The sequence below is a fragment of the Enhydra lutris genome, unplaced genomic scaffold, assembly GCF_002288905.1.
Source record: "Enhydra lutris kenyoni isolate GAN:26980312 unplaced genomic scaffold, ASM228890v2 scaffoldscaffold21, whole genome shotgun sequence".
Lineage (NCBI taxonomy): Eukaryota > Metazoa > Chordata > Mammalia > Carnivora > Mustelidae > Enhydra > Enhydra lutris.
This window is the reverse complement of record NW_019154105.1, coordinates 26,865,608-26,884,310: the sequence shown is the minus strand read 5'-3', so window position 1 is coordinate 26,884,310 and position 18,703 is coordinate 26,865,608. Positions and strand designations below refer to the sequence as shown.

The following is an 18,703-nucleotide window of genomic DNA, read 5'->3' as shown; positions in this document are numbered from 1 at the left end:
ATCACCACGGAATCTCACCCCTGGGGAAGGCACAGCTGGGGCTACCCGGGCACGAGCAGAGCCTCCCACTGGCCTGCAGCGACCGCTTCCCCGCCTGCCCTCACCTGCCGCAGTGAACCACCACAGCCACCAGGTCGTACATGCGGTCCAGGTTCACGGCGTCGCTGGACGTGTTGAAGAGCCGGAGCTCCAGCGGGAAGACCACCCGGTAAGACAGCTTGGTGTACCTGTGCAGCTGCTCCATGTACTTGAACCGCTTCAGGTGCAGGGCCAAAATCATGGGCAGCTTCTTCACTCTCATCCTAGGGGACCACAAAACAGACCGTCAGGGGGACATGAACCCGCTGCCACCACCCCAACGGACAGCAGGAGGGCTCACGGGCTTCCGTCCCGCAAACACGCGGACCGCTTGCAAGAACGAAAAAGCATGCGTGGGCTGAGCTGGCTTCCCTGATTCTCGGCGAAACGGGGCACAGCCGGCCAGGGCGAAGGGCCACGGAGGGTCTCTGCTTCGGTTTGGGCAAAGGATCCCGTCCTGAGTTTGTACCAGTAAAACCCAGGACGTGTGACTGCTCTCCGTGACTGCCTGCTGCCTTCCAGAAAGGAACAGTCTTTGGACAACCACAGCCCCCTCCACCCCATCTGGAAACAGTGGAGAGGAGGGGGGACAGCTCTTGAGAGAAGCGAGGGGATGGACAAGCAGAAGGCTGAGGTTTGGACTTGTGGGTTCTGAGGACCGGTGGGGACGCTTCCCGTCTACACTGCCAGCCGCCGGGGAGCCAGGCGCACGAGGCTCGTGCTGCGTAAGGCGTTCCCCAGTGTGGCCCTCGGTGCCGCCCCTCTGAAAATGCAGGGGTTGGCTTGGGGCTGCTCTCCCCAAAATGGGCTTCCTGGAGCACCGGAGGTGTTCACCGAGCCGGGGGTTTGGGGGTGCTAGTGTGGACAGGGTTACTTTCTATTTTGAAGTTCTGCTGTGCACGGCAGGCTGAAGGGCTGGAGAAATCCTACAGTGAAGGAACTGCTCTCCTTTGTTGGATGTGGCCTTCCCCAAACTTCCATGAACACAGAACACTTTTTTCCCCAGGTGACCATGAATATTCCTTGGCAAAAAACTCACACAAACAACAGTTTATGCAGGTAACTCTGCTAGAAGAGAGGCCCTTCAGTCACCTTCCAGGACCCCCATCCTGGGTCCGTGTCAATGCCGTTCAGCTTGTATACGCTGTCAAAGCATATTATTTGAAAAATAATTTTAAAGAGACTATAAATTTTAAGAGACTACTGTTCAGGATTCTACTGAAGTAAAACCCTGTTCATAAAGATAAGAAAATAGTAAGGCCAGCAGAAATGTAAGTATCGTGGGGAACCCCGTATTTTACAATTTTTCAAGAATCACGGGGAACCCCATATTTTATAGGAACATACACTATTTTAACCAATAAAACCTCCAAGGCTGAGCGGGACACTACTAGAGCCACATGGGGAGGTCTGGGCTGGCCGTGGGCAGACAGATTCTGAGGACAGGGAGCAGAAATGAGCTCGCTGATCACTCCCAAGAGTTCACCACCTCTGCCCTCCATTCCCATCTGCCAGAATGACTGACCTTTCGCGAGTTTTGATGCAATGAGGACAGACGTGCGCGTCTGGGGGGCGGGCAGAGCCAGGGAGGCTGGGCACAGGAACTATTTCCACCTCGGCTCTAGACCCCGGAAGGTTTCAGACAGCATTAACGGGCTCCTGGGAGTTATTCTATTCATTCCACAACTACAGGCAGGGTAAGTTTAACTCATGGGAAAGCCTCACGGGCTAATTAAAATGTCAAGTCTCCTGATCCCTGGGGCAGAAAACAGAGAAGCCCTGACTACGGCAGACTGTCCAGGGCTGTGACCGGCTGGTGCTGGTAAAGACAGGCGAGCTTGGATCCAGTATCAGTTCAGAAAGTGATGATCTCTTACCTCTCATCCATTTAACTGATGTGCTAGCAGTTCCTCGTGTTTCCACATTCAATGATTAACTTTTTTCACTTTTTGCGTCTCTGATTAAGAAGCTCCAACACTTAGGCAATCCCAACAATATTACTAGAGATCTACTAGGTGTTGTACACCCCGTCCTTTTTATAATCTGACTTTCATCCCAAGCGGAGAGTAATTACACCCGATCTCACCCATTCACCCAGCACAGTATCTGGCACACGGCATGCAATAAATATTTGTAGAATGAATGAATGAACAAAGGACCCCACAGTCAGACAAATGGACAAGTCCCCAAGGTGGCATTCTTATCCTTGTTTCTCTGAGGAGGAAGGCAACTAACTTCTCCAAAGCTACTTGGCCATGATCCCATGAACTGGGATTCAAAATCAGACATGGTTCCTTCCCTCAACACAAAGCCACCCTCTGGGCTAAACCCTTCACGCACCTTTTCTGGGCCTCCTGTTTACTGCAGCACGTCTCACAATAATATTTCTGTTCACTACACAGTGTTTCTGTGTTGCTGAAGTCTCTGCGGAGAAAAATATTTTCCAGCTCAAAACACAGTCCAAAACGTACTTGCTATACACCATGTTTTAAGCCCTTTGTTACCCGTAGGGTAATTTTTTTAAAAGTATTTTCTTTATTTCTGAGAGAAAGAGTCGAACTCGCACAAAGGGAGAAGGAGAAGCTGAGCAGAGAGTCATCCCGACCTGGGGCTCGATCCCAGGACTCTGAGATCATGACCTGAGCTGAAGGCAGATACTCAAACCGGCTGAGACACCCAGGCGACCTGTAGGTAATTTTTAAGTGCATGTGGGGAAGAAGTAATGAGAAAAGATCTTTCTGTTGAGTCAGTGCTATGATTACCATTAGATCATGTCTGCTGGACTGGGTTATGATTTCACCATCGGAGATTTTCCAAGACAGCTTTATTTCATGGTACATGGATGGATATAAATGAGGGTTTCCAATGGATTCAAAAAACAAATCTCAAGGTTTAACAAGACTGCCTGTACCCCGGCGATTAAAAATTAGAACAGAAAAGTACTCACTACTATAAAAGCCCATTGTTACATCGTAGTCAGGTCCAAAAAAGTCAATCACATAAAATAGAAGATGACATTATCATGTAATGAAAAACAGTGTATCTCGGGTGATCTCTATGTTCAAAGGGCACAAAGGTAAAGATAATGGTATTTAAACCATATACAACTGCCCTTACACTGAACTAAGAAAATCCCTAATTACCAGGAGATGCTGGCTTCCTCCAATCCCCTGCTCCCCACCCCGCACCTTGGGTCCTTCTGAGGACAAATGCCACTGCGACGTTAGATCTGTATTCACCCCCATCATGAGGTTTTACTGCACTACCTATGGTTTTCATTTTTTAAATGTCACGGCTTTTCATTCTTTCCTGGTCATTGAGATTCTACTTAACATTCCTGTGGTACAGCTTCAAAGGCTGAGGAGGACATCCAGAATACAATACCCTGGAGTCTAGAGAGAGCCCGTGGTACTTCTTTATTCACAGGGAGCATCCTAGCACCAGAACGATCAGATTTTATTAAAGAGAAAATGTTATTTACATGGTGTTATTGACTCACACACTTACACAGAGCTTATCAAAAGAAACCGTAGACGGCTCATGCGTTTGCTACTCAGACGTGAAGCGACCGTCCCCTGGGTGTGGTGCAGGGGCTCGCAGAAGCGGCTGCCCTTCACGCTGCCCTCAGTCTGACAGACACGTGCAAGTGAGCCGGTCACAACAGGCAGTGCTCCGGACAGGTTAAAAAAACAAAACCACCGCATACACTTCTCGCACCTAAAGCCCTCCAGCCGGTGCCCAATTCGCTTAGGGATAAAACCAGATACCTTGCCAAGGCCAGACCCCTGACTGTTCTTCTGACCTCCCTCCTACCCTCCCTCCAGAGTGCCACCCAGCCTTTCTGCCTCAGGGCTTCTGCACGGGCCGCTTCCCCAAACAGCTCCTTTCCAGATGCTTCCATGGCTGGCTCCACTCACTGCTCAGAGCTCAGCAAAAATATCACCTCCTGGGAGAAGACTTCTCTGTCTACTTTCTGCAAATCCACCAGCCTCTACAGAGACAGCCTCTGTTGGCTGTCTCACTCTCTTCTGAGCACTCAGCACCATCCGAAACTCTCCTCCTATTTACTTGATCGCTTGCCTCCTCTCTCTGTGGGCAGTGGTTCCACCTGTCTCACTCACTGCCATGTCCCCAGCCCTGAGGACAGGCCCAAAGCACCAAGGCACTCCATTTGTGGGCTGAGTGAAGACAGAAGCAGGTGTATCAAGTCCAGGGAAAAGCACTGAGGAAGGAGAAATGACCCTGAACTGGGGTGATGCCCAAGTCAGATTCTCAGGGAAAGTGTGCCGGGTGTGTAACAGTCCAGGACTCCAGACAGAAGGACTGCTGCCCCACAGGGACACGGAGGAGAGGTGCGGATTGTGTCCTCGAAGCTGGCGCAGACCCCGTGGCTCTAGAATTCCACTAATAAGGTCTGAGCAAGGAAAAGACATAATCAGTGCTTTGTGAGAAATACCATCTCTGGTAGACTATGGAGGAAGGACCGGAGGGGCTAAGGGGCAAGAAAACAATTTAGGAGGCAATTAAACTCAACTCGCAGCTCTCAGGTGCTTGGGGCCTAACGGAGACTCAGACTTAGCTGAATGAACACAGGCTAACTCTTCAGCGAGGTAACGGATGGAATGCTGTTCTTGGCCTACACAGGAATGGGGTGGAGCTGGCGGGTGGGGGGCAGGAAAGGGGAGAGGAGAGTTTGGGTGACAGTGGAGCTGCACATCGTTGGGATGTCCACCACAGATGCGCCTCTGCACCCAGCTGAAGAATCAGAATCATCAAGGCAAGCCCAGCAGCGAATAAGGAATTAGACATTTCCTACTCTCATTCTTCAAAGAAAGTCCCCTGAAGTATTTGCAGACCCAGATAGGTGGAAATATACCAAAGTTAGTATTTACTTGAAAGGCCCAATTTACAAATAATCACCATCCTGCCTCACCCCAGCTGCTAGAGGCCCACTGCCCCCCCAACCCACTCCTTAGAGGGACATGGTAACGCTCCCAGGGCATCTGTGGGTGGAGAATGGGACAATGAGGCTAGGTCAGAAGGGGCTGACCCCAGCAGGTAACAGGTACAGCTGCTCTGCCCCGCCTCCCAGAAGCCGAGGGGATCCACACACATGGGTAACCTCCTTCCTGGGGCGCAGCAGGTGGGAAGCTTTGTTCTAAGGTTGACGTCGGCAACACCAGCAGTCCTCCTGGCTGCCCATGAGAATGACCTGGGGAGCTTTCAAAGCAATCTCAGTGCCTAGTCCCTCCCCTGGCCCCCACTCAATTACACAGAAGCTCTCTGGCTGGAGCGGGTGGTTCTGATACATCTGGAAGTGTGAGCAGCCACTGTTCCCAGTGCTTTGTCAGTCTTGACATGCACCTGTGCCACCCAGAGATCTCGTCAACATGCAGATCCTGGTTTGCTCATTCGTTCTTGGGGGAGACTAAGATGCTCTTCTAATGAGCTCCCGGGGGCGTCAATGATGCTAGCCCATGGACCACTACCCGAGCAGCAGATCTCAAACTTCGGTGGTATTAGAATCACGTAGAAAATTAATTAAAAATAGAGGCCTAGGCTCACTGAAGTTGAATACGGCCAGGGCCAAATTGTGGAAGCAGCCCAAGTGTCCATCGGAAGATGAATGGATAAAGAAGACTTGGGGGGAGGGGGGCTATGTGTGTATTACTCAGCCATAAGAAAGAATGAAATCTTGCCATTTCCAACAACATGGACGGAGGTGGAGAGTACAGTGCTAAGTGAAATAAGTCAGGCAGAGGGGACTTAAAAGAGGCTTCTCAAAGTAAGTAGAAAAGGAACTCGTTTTAGAGAAGATCCATTTTTTAAAACAGAGCTACGGGAGAATGAAGAGCTACTTCCCTCCCAGCAGACCTCCCCGGCACCGGGAGAACCGGCACTTTAAATGCGAGGAGGACAAGGCAAGGGAGAGTGGTTTCGGAACGCGGCACTTGAAGAGGAGGTTTCTGTGAAGGAGCCGCGGGGAGGGAACTCGGGCGCTGGAGTCAACGGCAAAAAAATACCCAGAAGGCCATGGAAGGATAATTAAGATAAACTTCACGTATCTGAAGTTTCTGCCTGAGGCCATCCTTGAGCTTTTCAAAAAAGAAGAAAAGAAAAAAGTCCTGGGTATTCACTTGCGATATAGACGGCTCACCCTGCCTGAGACGCAGTCCTGACATTTGAAATGTGAGGATTCTAGCACAGCTTCGTAGCCCTGTACCCTGACTGTAACCACTGTTTACTTCATCATTCCTCTGGGACAAAAGCCGGGAAACCATAATGGAATTAGTCATCTGGAAGGAGGTGGCAGAGACCTTACATTCAAATCCTACAATTTTAGCTCGATTTTTAACTTCCTTTTCGCCATCAAAATGAAAGAAAGGTAACATATCACATCAGAAGACAAATGCAGACATGGTAAGAAGGAAATTCACAGTTCTAATTTTAAAAACAAACCCTTAAGAATGCAAACCAAACTGAACCATGAAAGGGGACCCCCCCTCCCAAAATGACTGTACGCATCCCTTCTCTTTTGCCTCAGATGGAAAACGCTAATGGGTCCGCCAGGCATCACTGATTCCCGGGCCTTTCTCAGCACTTCGTTCTCCTGGGATAGGTTAGAAAGCGGCCACTCCCAGCCCCGAACCCTGGGAGTGTGAGGCTGAGTGGCAGCACCCAGTCCAGACCAGTCTTCCTGTTGGAGAGGTCAGATCTCAGGCACCTGTGAGGGCAGGCGTAGGTAAGTCAGTCAAATCTAATGTAGTTTAAAAAGCATCCAGGGGCGCCTGGATAGCTCAGTCCATTGAGTGTCCAACTCTTGGTTCGGCTCAGGTCAAGAACTCAGGGACATGAGATCGAGTCTCTTGTCCGTGCTTGGGGGGAGTCTATGAGATTCTCTCTCTCCCCCGCCCTCTGCCCCTTCCCCTGCTCACTCGCTCTCTCTGGAATAAATGAAAAAATCTTGAAAAATATTAAAAAATTTAAAAAAGGGGCGCCTGAGTGGCTCAGTGGGCTAAAGCCTCTGCCTTCGGCTCAGGTCATGATCCCAGGGTCCTGGGATCAAGCCCCGCATCGGGCTCTCTACTTAGCGGAGAGCCTGCTTCCTCCTCTCTCCCTCTGCCTGCCTGTCTGTCTACTTGAGATCTCTGCCTGTCAAATAAATAAAATCTTTAAAAAAAAAAAAAAATTAAAAAAAAAAAAGGCATTCCAAAGCTCTTTCATACTCTCCTACCCCAGCTTCAACACCTTCAAATGTCCCCAGCCTGCCTTCCTCATGTAGGCATGACCAATACACACATTTCTCAAATCCACTAATCAATCAATCAATCAAGGTAACATAAATCTGAATTACATTTCTTCATAACAAGTTTCCCCGAAGATTAAAACCGTAATTCACCAGTCAGCCCTTTACCTGGCTAACAGATCTCAAAGCTACAGCCACTGCCAGCCATCTGTCCTTTTGAGCAGCCCAGGAATTTCTTAGAAGGGAGAAGTAGTCAACCCAACCAAATTCTCCCTAAGATCAACTTGTTCGGGAAAAAAAAACAGTGAGGGAATAGGCAAGTAGTATCTTTCCTCCCATTCCTTCACGTGCAACTGAAGTTGGCAAAACCATGGCTTTTTCCATTCCCTGTGATCATTAGACCTTGGGGAAATCAAAGATGGCTTCCTGTCACAGGACTATCAGGAACCCATGCTTACACAGAATCTTCCAGAACAAAGGCCACCCTGGCCTACAAAACACTTTGCCAACAAAGAGTTAACATACTCGTCCTAGACACCCGGACCTGAGGCACTTGGACACATGGGCTGGTGCGACACACCCACGGGAAACGCCATGTAACTAGCTCATCAGTGCAGGGAGCCGAGGGGGCCCTGGGGAACACGACAGCAGGCGCAGGAGCCAAGAAGCTCTTCCGTGTTCGCGTTGGTGCCATCGCCCCGCAAGACGACGTTCTAACAGCCAACCACCACTGCCAGTCCCCTTAAGCTCTCCTTCTGAAAGGTTCCAAGTAACCTGAACTCCTGAAATGACACTTCTGTCACCCAATCGCCATTGATAAAGATCCACTGTGCCTCGTCAGACACTAGACAATGTCCAAGCTATGGTACCTTAAGCAACGGGAGGCCGGCCCCGACCATGAGGTCCCGCCTGGCATCCGCACAACCAAGCACTCTGGAGACCTATTTAATGTCCTTCAGGGCACCGATCATCGCCTGTGGAGTCCTCCTAGAATGTAAGGGCTGTGAGAGCCTCAATGTGTATGAGGCTTGCTCCTCCGTGCCCAGTGTCTAGAGCAGGGCTGGGCTGCTTCTAAGCCCTCACAAAAGCAGGGCGGGGGTGGAGGGTTGGGGATGTGGAAGGGGAAGGGATGGAAGAAGGGAAACAGGAATCATGTCTCTGCATTGCCCTGGGCACATTTCCAGTGTTCAAGTCAACACACAATATGCCTGGAAATCCTGGGCATGTGGCGTTCTGCGTTCCAGGTTCCGTACCTTCTCTCGATCTTGACAAGGAGGCATGTCTTTTCATCACTCATCTCCACAGAACACTGAAAGATGGAGGAATTGATGGTTCCCCCACTGGTTCTCAACTCAAAAGTACATAATTTTTCAAATTGGCTTAGAAAGAGTAATGGTAGGCATGGGTAGCATGTGTTAATCATGTGTGTCAGAGACAAACAGGAGAGAGAAAGACACTGATGAAAGCCAAAGTCTACATCTGTATTAAAGATTAAAACTTATTTTTAAACTTAAGGACTAATGACTTGATCCTCTTTCTTCTCAGCACGATCCTTCTTCTCTAGACCACATATACTTATTTTTAATCTCTCTTGGGAAAGAAGAAATAGAAAATAATAGGATTATATGGGTTTAACTGAAAGGAAGATTACCTCCCGAGGAAATACAGTATTTTCTCCCCACATATTTACTGGCCTGATCAAAAGCTCAGATCATGGTCAGAATTCATGAGGTTACCTCAGACAGTGGGTAATAGATGTATTCTGCTCCACATCGACAGAAAGGTCAAGAAAATCTTCATCTTTGCTACTAACCTGGAGCAAAGAAGAAAGAAAAAAAAAAAGGATTAGGTACAAAATACATAATAGATACAGTAGATAAAATTCTCAACACTTACAGGCAACTAAAACCCAAAACCGCAGGCATAGTAATGCGTGGTTTTGTATGCTCACTGGCAACAACTTACACTGAAAACAACCCCATCTAGAGAAAGCCCCAAATTCTCAAGGTACCTGTATTCCCATTCCAGCTTTCTTTCAGAACTTTCAATAATTAACACTCAACCAGATTTCGCTTCCTCTCCGTTCATTTTTCCCATCATTTCAAAGTATGAAGAATCAGACAAAACACCCATAACCCCAAACTGGCAGAAGGAGAAAAAAATGGAAAAAAGACAAGAGATTTCTAAAACTCTGAGGGCCAATCTCTGCGAGGCCGTGGGCAGCGCCTTCAGCCAGTCCCCTGAAATCACTCCCTCAGGAGTATGTGGGGCCAGGAAGATAACAGGGGCCGGGCTGGAGGTTACACTGGCCGCAGGTGCACCTGTCCCCTCCCCGAGCTGGGGAATGGCCTTCATTTGGCCTTCATGTCAGAGCCCTGGGCTGTCTGTGATCAGTGGGACCTGGAGCTGGCCTGGAGCACTGGCTCATGCGGGCCACCCTTCGGGAGCTGGCTCCCTGGCCCAGCTGTGCCTCGGCGCCCACTGTTTAGACCACACCAAGCCTGGCGCTCGGACTCGCTGAAGTTCATGGAGTTAAAAACGGCCAGCATTCCAGCAGTTCACTGGCAAGCCTGGCGTTTTACTTCCTTGCTGTGGGAGGGACAGACTAACTCAGCAATGACCTTGAAGTGCTCAATCAATCGGCAGGAAAGTGAGAAAACACTTCTTTAAGTAGGACAACTACTCTATGACCCGATACTCCACTGTTAGGCCACTTTCTAAAGAAATACTCAGAACGCAGACACAATCTCTTATACTTTCATTACTGCACACAAGAAAGGGTGCGGAGACACACTTTCCAGTTTCATCTCCTGTCTCTGCCACTTACGCACTGAATGACCGCAGGCCAGTTACTCAGCCTTGCAGTGCCTCAGTCTCCTCATCTATAAAGTGGGGACAGTAAGAGTAGATATTTCATCAGGTTGTTGTAAAGATAAAATAATACATGTAAGGTGCTCTCAAAGGTAAACACTCAGGAAGTCGGGGAGGGGTACAAACATTGCAAATGGCCTCAAATGAGCCAAGAGCTGGGAACGGTTTACTACCTGGTGGTATTGTATCATATTAAATTAATACACAGGCTATACATCCTTATAGAATTGACTTCCAGTTTTGTACAAAAAAGGCATGTATACATTTACACACACACACATGCTCTTACACACATACACACACTTCGTCATTCTGCCTTTTTTTTTTTTTTTTTTTTTTTGGTAAATGGCACTTGTTACCGCTATTGCAGAATGCATGAAAGGCCCAAATATCTACCACTGCCTACACTGGCTTCCTTGCTGTAGGACTTCACAGATCCTCTCATCAAGAGATGTGTTTCTCATCCTGATTCTGAGTTCAGCCATACGATCTGCTTTGGCCAGTGGGATGTTAGAGGACATGTCACAAGCAGAAGCTTGAACAGGCACTTACGAAATTGCTCTCTTGCATTTCTGTTGTCAGCATAAGAAAGACAAGCCCAAGCTAGCCCAATGTGTGTGTGTGTGTATTTTTAAGATTTTATTTATTTGAGAAAGTGTGTGCCTAAGAGGTGGTGAGGTGGGAGAGGCAGAGGGAGAGGGAGAAGCAGACTCCCCACTGAGCAGGAAGCCTGACATGGGGCTCGATCTCAGGATCCCCAAGATGATGACCGGAGCCAAAGACAGCCGCTCAACCGACTGAGCCTCCCAAGGGCCTCCAGGCTGGTCCGCTATGCCCAGGAAGAAGATGAGAGACCCATGAAAGACAGCTGTTCTCACCAGGGTGCCCAGCCAAGCCCGGTCTAGAGCAAAATGCCTAGGCAGCCTGCAGATACAGGAGTGAGCCTGCTGAAATACTAACGCACAAGTTCAGCACAGGTCCAGCCAAGACCAGGGGGCCTTTGGCCACCCCAGAGTTGAAGGAATTGTAATAATGACATTGATTTAAGTCTCAGAGTTTTGGGGTGGTTTGTAACAAAGCAACAGATAACCAATACAATGACTTCATATTATAAATGTCTCATTTGTATTATTTTACTGTCTGACTCTCCCTCACTAAAATGAAAGGGTGGCTCCAGTAATGACTAAGATCTTGCCATTTCTACACTCCTCCAGAAAGCTATGAAACTCAGCTACCTGTAAATAACAAGTAGCTACCTGAAGGTGCTGGAGAACAAACACAGACGGGGAGAAGAGCTGCACAGAGTAAGTTCACGGTTTCATAGCCTTTATCTGGGCATCTGGAGGGGAACAAATGCAGTCTGTCTGGTCTTGGAACCAGAAAACTAAGTCTGGGAAACCATGTCTATGGGCCACAGGGGTTGGAATCTCAGCGGGTATTCCCACCTCTGTCCGCCCACGCTTCTGGTTGCCCGCTCAACCACCTACGCGCAGAGTAGACTCAGCAACTCAGCCAGAGACGAAAGGGCTGACCCAAGGGTCAAGCCGCTGCCTAAGAAACAGATTTATAGTTTGAGTCCAGCCAGGATGAACCGCCTGTCAGGACTCAAGAAAACATAACACTCACGGAAGAAAAATAACAGAACCCAGAGTTGTTTCAAGTTGTACATCCTCAGTGTCCCAGATAACAGTGAAACTTATAAAATGTGTGAAGAACCAGGAAAATGGGAGACAGTCTTTTACTTTTTTAATTAACACAGAATGCATTATTTGTTTCGGGGTACAGGGCTGTGATTCATCGGTCTTATATATACCCAGTGCTCATTACATCACATACCCTCCCCAGTGTCCATCACCTAGTTAATGGGATATAGTCTTAAGACAACTGAAACCAGTCCTCAGAGGATGCAGTTGCTGAAATTAGCAGACACAATTATTTTTTTAGCAGATAAGAAATCTCAGCAGAGAAACAGGAAAAAAGAAAGAAAGAAAAAAGAATGAAATGGAAATTCCAGAAGTGAAAAATTAATATACCAGATGGACTTGACAATGAACTGGAGATGACAAAGGAAAGAAAAAGTGGACTTAAAGACAAATCGACAGAAAATTATCCAAGGAGAATAAAGGAAAAAAGAAATAAAAATTAACAGACAGAAGACTGTTAGAAAATACCATATTTATAACTGGAGTCTCAGAAGAGGAAAGAGAATAGAGCAGAAAAGCTATTTGGAAAATAATGGCAAAATACTTCCTAGTTTGGTGAAAGACATACATTTGTAGGTTTAAGATCCTCAACAAACACCAGGTAGGATAAATACAAAGAAGATTAGCCAAAGCACATCATAATCAACCTGTAACAAGTCAAGAGTAAAAAGCAAATCTTAAAAACATTGAGAGAAGAATGACGTATTACAGAAGAATGGTTCAAGTGGGAGCTGATGTTGCATCAGAAATCATGGGGGGCAGAGACAGAAGGACAACATCTTTAATGTGCCAAAAGAAAAAAATGTCAATAGGCCATAAATTGGTCCTTCAAGAATGGAGACAAAATAAGGAGAATTCATTATTAAAAGACCTGCACTGCAAATAAAACGTTAAAGGAAGTTCTTCAAGCCAAAGGGAAATGATACCAGATGGAAATCCAGATCCTCAGGAAAGAAGAAACAATAGTAATTTTGACACTGCCCTGTGGGGTTTGTAATATACATAAATGTAATACATACAACAGCTACAGCGTAAGGACACAGTAAGGCAGGGACAGGCAGAAGGAATATGCACCTGTATGGTTAGAAGCCGTTTTACAGGAAACAGTGACATTATTAACTGTACGTGGACCGTGAAGAGTAAGGAATGTATATTATGATCTCTAGAGAAACACCCAAACAGTACACACACAAATACATATTAAGAGGAAGACTAAAATGGAATTGTTTATACAAACATATATGTATATATGTTAATATTTTTTCAAAAAAAGCAAAGGAGGAGGAACATAAAAACAAAAAAATGAGGGGAAATGAATAGAAAACAAATAATAAAGTGGGAGCCCCAAACCCACCCATACCAGTAACTACATTAAACATTAATGGAATAAACATGAGTGGTGGCCTGAGGCTTGCAACAGAGATTATTGGCTGGGTGCAAGGGATCGTACTGGGGTAACAGAAATGTTTTAAATGTTTTAAAACTGCAATATGGATTCCAATAAAAATTAGAAAAAACTGGATTATGACGATAGCTGCACAACTCACCACATTACTTTAAAAATTACTGAAAGGATGAACTCTATGGCATATAAGCTATACATCAATAAAGCTGTTTTTTTAAAAAGTAAGAGGGGCACTGGGGTGGCTCAGTCAGTTGCGTGACCGACTCAGGATTTTGGCTCAGGTCGGGATCTCATGGGTTATGAGACTGAGCCCTGTGTTGTCTTGTCAGGCTCCACACTAAGTGGGGAAATCTGTGATTCTTTCTCCTCCCCAACCCCCAACTCATGCTCTAAGATAAATAAATCTTTAAAAAAAAAAAAAAAAAAAAAAAGGCAGGGCGCCTGAGTGGATAACTCAGTCAGCTGAGCGGCTAACTCCTGATTTTGGCCCAGGTCATGGTCTTGGGGTCCTGGGATCAAGCCCTGCATTGGGCTCCGTGCTCCGTGGAGAGTCTGACTCAGGAATCTCTCTCCCTCTCTCTGCCCCTCCCCCTGCTCTCTCTCTCTCTTAAATAATCTTTTTTTTTTTAAGATTTTATTTATTTATTGGACAGATAGAGATCACAAGTAGGCATAGGGGCAGGCAGAGAGAGAGGAGGAAGCAGGTTCCCCGCTGAGTAGAGAGCCTGATGTGGGGCTCGATCCCAGGACCCTGGGATCATGACCTGAGCCGAAAGCATAGGCTTTAACCCACTGAGCCACCCAGGCACCTGCCCCTCTCTCTTAAATAAACTTAAAAAAAAAAAAAAAAAAAAAAAAAGGTAAAAGGTTCATGAAGCAAAAACTGACAGAATTAGAGGAAGAAATAAAATTATCCCACAATTGTAGTTAAGTTTTTTTTAAGGTTTATTTATTTGAGAGAGAGACACAGCATGAGCGGGAGGGGCAGAGGGACAAAGACTCTCAAGCAGGCTCCTCACTGAGCATGGACCCCAACAACGGGCTCAGTCTCACAACCTGAGGTGAAACCAAGAGTCCAGATGCATAATCAACTGAGCCCCCCACAATCACAGTTAGGTAATTTTAATAGCTCTTTCTCAGCAACTAACAGAAAGACTAGGGGGAAATCAAGGAAAACACGGGAAATCTGAAGAACTCTGTAGCTACAAAGTATATATTCTGTTCAACCCCGGGGTTCTCAGCAAGGGAAACTTCCTTCCGAGGGACATTTGGTAATGCTGGACACATTTCCACTGTCACCTCCTGGGGGCTGCTACTGGTGTCTAGTAGGTATGCTAGAAGTTGCTAAGCATCCTGTGATGGGCAGGGCAGGAACACACAACAAAGAATGATCTGACTTTAAATAGTAAGAGTTCCAAGGTTGAGAGACCTTGTTTTAAAGTACACTTACTGGGATAATCCATGTGTTGGGATGTAAAACATTTCATCGTAAATTTTAAAAGACTGAAACAATACATAATGTATTCCCTAGCCACACAGAATTAAATCTGAAGTCAATCAAACTAAGCTATCTAGGAAAATCCTAAATAATTGCAAGTTAAAGAACATACTTCTAAGTAATACATGGATCATGGGAAAAAAGCACAAGAAAAATTAGAAAACATTTTGAACTAACGACAAAGAAAAATCAGAATCTGTGGGATGCAGCTAAAGCAGTGCTTAAAGGAAAACGTGTAGCTTTAAATGTGCATATTTGGTAAACAGAAGAGTAGGGACTACCTTTTCTGTCTGTTTGGGTTTTGTTTTTTTTTTTTTAAGATTTTATTTATTTATTTATTTAACAGAGAGCAAGAGAGCACAGGTAGGCAGAGCAGCAGGCAGAGAGAGAGGGAGAAGCAGGCTCTCTGCTGAGCAGGGAGCCCTATGTGGGGCTCGATCCCAGGACCCTGCGATCATGACCAGAGCCAAAGGCCGTCACTAAATCGACTAAGCCACCCAGGCGCCCCTTCTGTTTGTTTTAAATGCTACATCCCTTGTGCATAAAATAATTTCCAGCATTTAGTGGGGACCCAATAAATATTTACTAAATGCATGACCGTGTAACTGAACAAATGGAAATATTTCTAATAGCCAATGGTGGCATCTGATAGCAGAATTATAAATGATTTTCTTTTTATACATTCCTGTGTCCGATTTGTAAAAGATAATCCATAGGTATTTTATTTTTTAATGAGTAAAACTTTTTAAACCTAAATGGTCCTTCTCTAGGAGAAAATAAAAGGATCAGAGCCAACTGAAGTCATATGTCACTTAGAGAGCGAGGATCAGGTTCTAGGAAAGCTTTTACCGGAAGGGTGCAAAGACAAAGAAACATTGTCTCCTGCTGGACACAAATCTTTTCTCTTCTTAATTATTCTAGGGAAGGGAAAAAGGTACAAACCTAATTAACTGAATGAAAAAAGTTACTGTAACTTCCACCTAGTGCCCAATGTCAGCTGCTTCTAGAATTTAGAGTGTGAGCAAACACCGCTCGGGAGACCACCTCCTTGGCGGATTTGAACACGGGGCTCTAAACCCTTCCATTAGGATTTTTCTCTCCCTCTGACTCAGACTGACACAGTCAAAAACAATGGGTGATCGAGCAATTTTTTTTTTCTATTTCTTTTTTGCCTTTCTGTCTCCCCAGAAAGCTGCCAGATAATGAAACCATTTTCTTCCCACACACAAGGATCTCATTCTGGTCTAAGTGAAAATACAGCTTGTCTCCAAGGAAACATATATGTCACTAAGACTCCAATACTCTCAGCAAGCAAGGGCTACGTCTTATTCTTCCTTCTCTCCAGTTCTGGGCATGGAGTTCCCCCAAAACTAGCTTAAAAGGTATCTAGGAAAATTAAGTGACCTTACCTGTTCTTCCTTTTATTTAATTAATTACAAATCAACTAATAGGACAAATTAGTATGTGGGACATACATACAAATCACAAGCTTTCCTGAGGTCCTGAGTAATTAACATCATATTCAAATGTGCTTCAAATCCCCAGACTCCTTTCCTTGGCGCAGCAGAAAAGGTGGCCAGGCGGCTGCTGCACGATGATCAGCCAGGAACTGAAAATGTGCTGTCTCAGAGCAGTGTGACAGAGCGGTGGGCTTAGGGAAGGCGGGAACGACAGCCCACCTGAGGAACGACGCAGAGTCACGGCTCAGTGAACTCACCCGGCCACATCGCCCGTCCCCACTCCTCATCTCTAAAGGGCTCAGAAGCTCTACTAAATCCATTTTAACCTCTGCAAATGCAGTAAGGAGGAGCCGTACAATTGGCACTTAATAAAGCAGCTCCTTAGACCGACTTTGGCTCCAGTGACAGATTTAAACGTGCCTTAAAGCCTCCGGGAAGCACTAAAAGCCACAGGTTTGCAAAGCAGAAACTCAGCTTACATGGAAAGGGGGGAAATTAACAACAAGCACAACAAAATTAAGCTCCAAGTGGCCCCTCAAATCTTAGGAACCATGCGAGGAACAATCGAAGGAGCACTGAGGCTAGGCTGGGAAGTCCCCATGCTGCAACCCTGAAGCGCCCTGATCAAGGTTACATGGGTGAGTGTGTACTGAATCACCCCCTTAAAACAGTCTCTGCAAGTGTATTGCAGAGTGAAACTGTTCGTCTCCATAAATCGCTCGGTTGACATTTGCACTGCAATCACCAGCAACATTTACAAAGGGTGAGACCAAGAAGAAAAAAATTCATGTTTCCGGAAAGCATGAAGGCTGACACAAAGAGCTTTGCACAACTGCAGGAACCGGCGGGTGAGCTGGCTATGGTGGCAAGGCCTCCTGCTCCCCCAGGGGCTAAGGAGCAGCTCAGGACCTCACGCAGCGGAATCCCACTGTGAGATCGCACGCTGCCACAGAAGCACCATCTAAAGGCTGTTTGCCTCGGGCCAGACATTACTCAAGGCGGGACCCATATTTCTCACCCCATGAAGGAAAACTTAAATGTTAGGTCTTCTTTTACATTAAGTCCTCAAAAACAGCCTGCAGGCTATGTATTTTCTTCGAAAGTAGTGGGCCTGCCTAACAATTAGAGCTTTCTAAAAATGGAATGCTTCGCCAGGAGATTGAGTTCCCCATCTCTGGCCAGAGGACAGCAGATGCTGGTGACCGACTGGCTAGGATGTCACAGAAGGGACGCAAGCACTGGCAGGGAAGGATTGGATGACTCCTAGGAAGCCATCCAGTTAAAGGATCTAAGAAATGGAGGTGATGACCTAAGTAGCTCCTGAGAAAACTCCTGCCTCATCTAATCCCTTGAAGAGACAAAAAAATACAGGAGCACCCGGGTGGCTCAGTTGGTTAAGCATCCGCCTTCAGCTCTGGTCATGATCCCAGGGTCCTGGGATTGAGCCCCACGATGGACTCCCTGCTCAGTGGGGAGTCTGCTTCTCCCTCTGCCTTTCCCTCGCTCATGCTCTCTTTCTTTCAAATAAATAAAATCTTAAAAAAAATTAAAAATTACAGGTTTTTCAGAGTGTGCCATCCTCCATAAAGATGGACTCATACATTTGCTCTTACTTCCACAAAGCAAGTGTGTTTAATGGCTGGAATCCCATTATAACAAGCAGCAGAGGGAGAGGGAGAAGCCCTGAGATCATGACCCGAGCTGAAGGCAGACACTTAACTGGCTGAGCCACCCAGGTGCCCCGCCATCACCCCGAAGTTTTGAAGGGAATCTCTGGGCCCAAGTGTCACATGTGAGGGTAACCCTCCAGGAAAGTGACAGGCTGGTGAGAGTTTCTGCCACACAACTATATGAGGGCGCATTGTTTGCAATTGTTGGGATCTAATAACCTGTTCACAGATTAAAAAAAGAAACTACAGATGTGACTAAGCCTCTCGTGTGAGCCTTCCTGAAAACTCCTACCAAATTTTCCACAGAATGGCTTTAGTAACCACGTTAATTTCCGTGACAGCCGAAAAGGACGGCCCAGCTACACTGTCTGCTGCAGGCTTCCTGGCCAACCACAGAAACGCGCCGCCCCAGTGTTCTGGCTCCCATGCCATAACCTCACAGGGGACTCTGTACCGCTCCTTCACACCATTTTACAATCATTGTGACAAAACTCACTATTCCTTTTGTTGTGAAGGTCTGCCTTCCACATCAAAGTTCCAGAAAGGCAAGGCTCTCACTGCATCCTCGGTATCCGTGCTTTTACACAGCAGGTTGAGGCGGGGTGCCGGGAGGGGTACTTACAGAACGAAATTAAGACTCAGCTCCACAGCCACCATATTACCCAAAGTGAAGCCATCTAAGAATAGTAGGTATAGACAACAATGTGGAGAAATAATGATCATATGCTCCATGTGTAAAACAGGACAAGAAGTTTTCTGATAAGCATACCAT

The 18,703-nt window shown here is 46.6% G+C and overlaps 1 protein-coding gene across 2 annotated transcripts in view; it reads right to left on the bottom strand.

Moving 5' to 3' along the window:
- LOC111149278 (ubiquitin specific peptidase 46) overlaps positions 1 to 18,703 on the bottom strand; it is a 55,413-nt gene that overhangs the window by 6,116 nt on the left and 30,594 nt on the right. For both annotated transcript variants that reach the window (XM_022506257.1, XM_022506258.1), the window contains exons 5-7: positions 9,061 to 9,137; positions 2,419 to 2,502; positions 105 to 302 (exon numbers count right to left, since the gene is read on the bottom strand). In XM_022506257.1, the coding sequence (XP_022361965.1) occupies positions 105 to 302; positions 2,419 to 2,502; positions 9,061 to 9,137 (359 nt within the window). The remainder of the gene's footprint in view (positions 1 to 104; positions 303 to 2,418; positions 2,503 to 9,060; positions 9,138 to 18,703) is intronic.